At 43.7% G+C, this 6,590-nt stretch overlaps 1 protein-coding gene across 1 annotated transcript; it reads left to right on the forward strand.

The window, feature by feature from the left end:
• Positions 1–1,254: 1,254 nt before the first annotated feature.
• Positions 1,255–4,311, forward strand: LOC148697837 (uncharacterized). Its single transcript, XM_088690830.1, has 2 exons — positions 1,255–3,366; positions 3,451–4,311. The coding sequence occupies exons 1-2, from the start codon at positions 1,303–1,305 to the stop codon at positions 4,309–4,311; spliced, it is 2,925 nt and encodes a 974-aa protein (XP_088546956.1). The 5' UTR covers positions 1,255–1,302.
• Positions 4,312–6,590: the final 2,279 nt, after the last annotated feature.

Genomic DNA, 6,590 nt, shown 5'->3' on the forward strand with positions numbered 1-6,590 from the left:
TGGGTGAACTCCTACTGCTCCAAGGACGTACTCCAGTTACACTGACTGTGGAGGAACCTCGTTAAAATTTTTGTGTCTTTTATATTTTGTTCTTGCATATTTTTTTTTTTTTTTTTTTTTTTTTTTTTTTTTTTTTTTTTTTTTTTTTTTTTTTTTTTATTTTTTATGTTGGAAAGTGGCCAACTTGGCTATGCTTTCAGCTAGACAACAATTGCAAATGCTTTTGGCTATAAAAAATTATAAAGGAAGAAAAGGAGAAACATTTTCCTTGTTTTAGGGAGGAAAAACAGGAAAGTGTTTTTGTTTTTTTCTTCCACATCCGTTGGTTTAAATAGCCTTTGAAGCAAAGGAAAAAAAAAGTGAAGATAGCTCATTTCGGTTTTGGAGAAAATAGAGAAGAAGAGAGAGCTCAATACTCTGCTGAGAAAAAGAAAAAAAAAAAAAAAAAAAAACTGCAAATAGAGAAGAGAAGCTGCTGCTTCATTTGGTTAGTAATCATCTACCAAAGTAGTTGTTTTTTGTAATAGCTTTGAGCTATATGTATAGAGAAGAAATTATTCATTATATTTCTTCCTCTATTTGTTTCTTTGGTGTGTGAGAGCTTTTGGGTGTATTGGGTTATTTGGGCTGTGAGATTACCAACACTTTGTAAACTCCCATTTGGTTGATAGTGGATTATTGGGTGAACTCCTACTGCTCCAAGGACGTACTCCAGTTACACTGACTGTGGAGGAACCTCGTTAAAATTTTTGTGTCTTTTATATTTTGTTCTTGCATATTTTTTTTTTTTTTTTTTTTTTTTTTTTTTTTTTTGTGTTTTTTTTTTTTGTTTTTTTTATTATATATATATATATATATATATATATTTTATTAATTTTTTTTTATATGGTGATCTGCAAGGCTGAGGCTGCCAAATCGACGAAGAACCCAGGAACGCGTAAATTGGTGGTGTAGAAAGAGTGGTGTTGTGCAAAGATTGCAAAGGGATTTTTGCTGTGTAATGCCTTTTGGTCACAGTCTTCCCTTGGTAGTGACGTTGCCGTGCCTCTTGCCGCTGCTTGGAGCTTGTTGCAGTGTGTCACTTTTACCGTGTGGGGTTATGCAAAAGACTGCAGCGAGTTTATGCTGTGTAGTGCCTTTTGATCATAATTTTCCTCGGTGGTGACGTTGTTGTGCCTCTTGTTGCTGCTTGCTGCACCGTCATCGCTGCACACCATTGCACTGTCTGTTGTCCTGCTGTTCAAGTTTTGTGGCCGTTTTTTTTTTTTTTTTTTTTTTTTTTTTTTTTTTTTTTTTGCGGTCATGGTATTTTTCAAATGTTTTAAGAGCAACACCATTACCATTCTTGCGAAGGAAAATGATTCGCAAGATAGGGGAACAACTCTGAAGATTTACGCCCCACTCACTGGCCTTAAGGCGCTTGCTCTTCCTACAAAAGACAACTCCATGCATATTAAGTCGTGGTCTTCTGAAGTATCTTGGAAGGTGGCAAACTTTGTTCGATCAAATACGAAGAGGGAGGCGTGCACACCGGGGATTCTTATCTTGAACCCTTCACACCATGCTCATGACAGTCATCCGGCTTCGTTTAAGCTTCTCGGAGATCACATCCGCAGCGGAGCTATGGCTTGGAATGATGCCTTGTCGACTACCGGAGAAGCTGTTTTTGATGAGTCTTATTGGGAGTGGCTTGAAGATGTCTTGGGCCGATCTAAACATGTGCTTACTAGCATGGGCCTTTACCATGCCGTGTACGCATCTTTGTTTAGTTATGATCTCCATCATTCTGTCCTTCATGCGTTCTTCGAGCATTGGTGTTCAGCGACTAACACGCTTCATACAGCTCAAGGAGAGATGTCAATTTCACTTTGGGATCTCCACAAGATAGGGGGATTGCCAATCCAAGGTAAGTTTTATGACGAGGTCGTTCCTAGTGCGGAGGAACTTTCTCTCTGCAATACCCGAGGATTGCCTGCGAGTTGTCGCTGTTTATTTTGGGCATATCACAAGCTTTTCCAAGATGCTCGAAGTAAATCAGGCGTGAAGATTTCTTCATGGATCCGCTTCTGGTATTGGGAGGACACAAGGTACAAGAAGTCCTCGAAGAGAAGAAGTTGCAACAAAACCACTAAGCCAAAGGGAGACTCATATCCATCTGGTGCCATTGGTTCAGCTAGGCGCCGTTCCCCTGCCGAGTTGAGAGCGTTTGAGGACCTTGGCATAGCATCAGAGCATGTGGAAGAATCTTACCTAGCTGCTTTCTTAGCTTGTTGGCTTTGTAAGTTTGTTTTTCCAATCGGCGACGTCAACTTTGTTCGTCCTGGGGTTTTCAAAGTTGCTAGCAAGATGGCTGCAGGTGAATCTTTCAGTCTTGCTATCCCGGTTTTGGCCAATATTTATAATGGCTTGAGTGTTGTTTCGAACTCAGCAAACACTGAAGATCGTGCCGCGGTTCTTCCCTACCATTATGTGTATGGTTGGTTGGGTGAGTACTTCGGTACTCATTTTTTTTCTTCAACTCTAAACAAGTCAGGGCCTTTGATGACGAAGCATTCTGGCGTGCTTTCTTCGAAGAGCCTCGATGATTCCCAGGCGCAAGCACTGTTTAGAAGCTGCGAAGGCTTGAAGATGGACTATCTGGCGAGAGTTGGCTCGGTGCGGCGATGCATCATGGACGATTCGCATCTTCGCTTCTCAGACTTATCTTACCTTGTAAGTCTTCGCTCAGGGTATGTTTCTTTGCGGCAAGAAGATCGATGCATTGTTCAGCCGTATAGTCCCCACCGTTTCAGCAGGCAATTTGGTTTTGTCCAACATGTGCCAGGCAAGCTGAAGGAAAAAAACCAATTAGACTCCTTGCAAGCCGTGTATATGCATTGGGAGTCTTGTACCCGTGCATGTACAAATGCTTCTATCACCCTGCCGGCAAAAGACGAGTTCAAGAGTAGTCCAGTAACCCGTGCTTACATAAGTTGGTGGTCAAAGGTATATTATGAGAATTCGGGGATGGCAAGTGGTACCAATTCTTCTCATTCACACCTCAATGTATTGAAGGATGGGTGTTCTGTGGTTCCTACACAACTGATATCTTTTGATTGCGCGAGTGCTGCTACTTTGCAAGATAGACCAGTGGTTTTAGTCCCTCAATGCCCACGCTTGTCTTCTCAACATTTGGATGTATCTGAAGAGGCCGGTGATGAAGTTGATTCGCACGAAGATGGACTTGTTTTGCGGCAGGGTCAACAAGTTTTAAACAAGCGACGTCTTGAAGGCGCTCAGGCTGATAGCGATGTCAATTTTCGTCATAAGAAGAAAGAAGTGTTTAGGCTCCCTCAACTCGATGGTAGTGTGTCGTTTGAGAAAGACGTATGCATCTTCTTCTCTCTTATGACTTCTTCTGCTTTCATTGTTCTAGCTTTTGTTTCTAACAGCTTTCTTTGTTTTCTTTAGGTTGGGCCTTCTTGTTCTTTTGACTTGGCGACCACAGGTATTTATTCTTATACGGAGATGCTATTTGGAGGCGACCTACCCACAGGCGAGGAGATTGGGGATCCACCTGGTACAGAGCTTATCCCAAGTTCGTCAAGTTTCCCAAGTTTGCCGTGTGTAGGTGGAGGCATGCAAGATCCCGTCATGCATTCTACACCTTTGCCAGCTAGCTCTGAGATCTCTCTGAGAGGGCCAAACCTTAGTGGTACTGAGCAGCTTATTCATCGCATCAATCTTCGTGCGGCAATGGATATCAAGAGCCATATTGAGGGGAGGATTTTGAAATGCCCGTCGGAGGACCTTGCGTTGCTTAAAGAGGACTTGTCGAAACTTATTTCTGCAATTGACAATCTTAACATTGATTCTTCATCCTTGAAGATCAAGATCGCCGAAATTATGGCCGCCTCAACTGAGTATTCTTCCTTGCGTGTTATTTCCTCGAAGAAGTTGAGTCCAGATGTTAGAGCTCACCAACTTGCTGCAATAGACTTGTCACTAACCCAAGCCCGGTCTTCTCAGCAAGCTGCTTCGGGAGATTATCAATCTACAGAGACTTCTTTAGCTTCTGTCCGGGTACATCTAGATACGTTGATGCGAGAACAAGAACAGCTTGGCATCGAGGCATCAAAACTTGAAAGTGTTCTCGGGGAGCAGGGAGCTACACTTTCTCAATGCCAAGAGGAGATTTCACGCCTAGAACAAGAGAAAGACATGGCTATGGAGTTGCCCATCCTGTCTCTCACTGAGGTAGAGACTTTGAAGGCTTTGGAAGGCTTGCTTGAAGACCGCCTCCTTAGTTTTAGGGACATAGTTTTCAAGTAGTGTCTTCCGCCCTTTTTCTTTTGTAATCAGACTTTTTCCTTCAAAGAAATAAAATGTTTGCATTCTTGAATTTGCTCTTTATTCTTCAAAGCGTTTTTTTTTTTTTTTTTTTTTTTTTTTTTTTTTTTTTTTTTTTGAGATGTGACTGTACTTGAAGTTTTGAAGTTTCAAGTTGCCTACGTACCCTTGGTTGAGGAGGGATCAAGTCATGACGTAGTTCAAATGAGTGATGGTTTTTTATGATGATTTTGCCGTACACAGTTTATGCTCTTGCGGGCCAGGAGCGTGGCGCGTTTGCTTTAGGGGTAGTAGCGCTTCAAAAATCTGCCGTTGATGGGGCCGATCTTCAACCCGTCTTCTGCCGTGATTAAGTAGGCGCCATTGGTGTAAATCTCTTGTATTACGTAGGGTCCATCCCATTTTGATGTGAACTTGCTTTTTGTCTTATGGGTTGTAATGATAGGCCTACGCAATGCCAGCACGAGATCTCCGGCTTGGAAAGACCTTGGGCGGACTTTCTTGTTGAATGCCTTGGCTAACCGTGCTTGGTAGCATTCCAAGTGTTGTTGAGCTTCGAGCCTTCTCTCATCCAGCGCTTCCAACTCCTGAAGGCGCAACTTTGCATTTTCTTCATCAGTCAAGCCTTCTTGTATAGCCATCCTTAGTGAGGGGATTTGACTTTCAAGCGGTAGAACAGCTTCTACGCCATATACGAGAGAATAAGGTGTAGCTTGGGTAGGAGTCCTATGTGTAGTCCTATATGCCCAAAGTGCTTCACTTATTCTTTCATGCCAGTCTCTCTTTGTTCGGCCGATTACCTTTTTCAGGAGGTTGCACAGCGTCTTGTTGAATGCTTCTGCGAGGCCGTTGGCCGGAGCATGATACATGGAAGACTTGTGCTGCTTGAACTTGTATTTGTCGCAAAGCTCATCCACGAGTCGGTTGGAAAACTGCTTTCCATTGTCCGTGATAATGTAGCGAGGCACCCCATATCGGTGGATGATATGCTCCTTGATGAAACGAACAACAGTTTCCTTTTTTACTTCCCTTAAAGGTATGGCTTCAGCCCACTTGGAGAAGTAATCTGTTGCAGCTAGGATGTAAGCTTCCCCTGCAGATGACTTTGGCGTAATTGGTCCTACAACGTCCAATCCCCATGCGTCGAACGGCCATGAAGCAACTGTAGGGTGTAATGGTTCAGGCGGTTGATGTATGAAGTTGGCGTGGAATTGGCAGGCTTGGCACCTTTTGGCGTGTTCCAGGCAGTCCTTCACCATGCTCGGCCAGTAGTAACCCATTCTTTTAAGCTGGAAATGTAGCTTTGGTCCAGATTGATGTGCCCCACACACACCTGAATGTGCTTCTTCCATGGCTTGATTAACTTCTTCCTCACCTAGGCATCTCAGGAGCAGTCCTTCAAAAGAGCGTCGGTAGAGTGTTCCTTTATAGTAAAGGAAGCGAGGTGCTCGTCGACGTATTTCGGAACGGTGTCTAAGATCATCGGGAAGCTTTCCGTGCTCTAAGTAGTCGATCAGCGGCTGTCTCCACTCTTCAGTATCGACTGGAAGTACTGAGATGACATTTGTATCATCTAGTGACATTTCATTAACGAGCGGAATCACCCATCTTTGGCAAACTGGCACGTCTGCAACTTCATCTTTTCCTAGTGTCATACTTGAGGCTAGATTGGCGAGAGCGTCTGCCATTTGATTTTCCTTTCTTGGCACATGTTCTAGTGTCACAGCTTCGAACCTTTGTAGCAGTTGGGTCGCTAGCCGGAAGTATGGGACGAGATCATCTTTCCTCACCTCATATTCAGTTAAGAGTTGATTGATTATGAGCTTGGAATCGCCATATACCTCAAGAGCTGTGATTTCCATGTTGATCGCCATTTGGAGCCCGATGATCAATGCTTGGTACTCAGCAACATTGTTGGAGCATAGCTCATTCAGTTGGAAGGAGTAAGGTAGTATGTGCCTTTGTGGTGACATAAATACTACTCCTGCCCCCGCTCCGTCTGCTCGTGCGGATCCGTCGAAGAACATCGTCCATGTCGGGAAGATGTCGATGTAGAACACCTCCTCGTCAGGCAAGTCGTCTGAGATTTTCCAATCAGCCGGGATTGGATGATCGGCAAGGAAGTCTGCTAGCGCTTGTCCCTTGACGGCTTTAGCTGGGACGTAGATGATCTCATATTGATTAAGAAGCAAAGCCCATTTAGCGAGTCGCCCTGTCAAGACTGGCTTAGTCATAACGTATTTGACAGGGTCGGCTTTAGC

Source organism: Pyrus communis, chromosome 3 (assembly GCF_041283825.1).
Source record: "Pyrus communis isolate YQ-2024b chromosome 3, ASM4128382v1, whole genome shotgun sequence".
Taxonomy (NCBI): Eukaryota; Viridiplantae; Streptophyta; class Magnoliopsida; order Rosales; family Rosaceae; genus Pyrus; species Pyrus communis.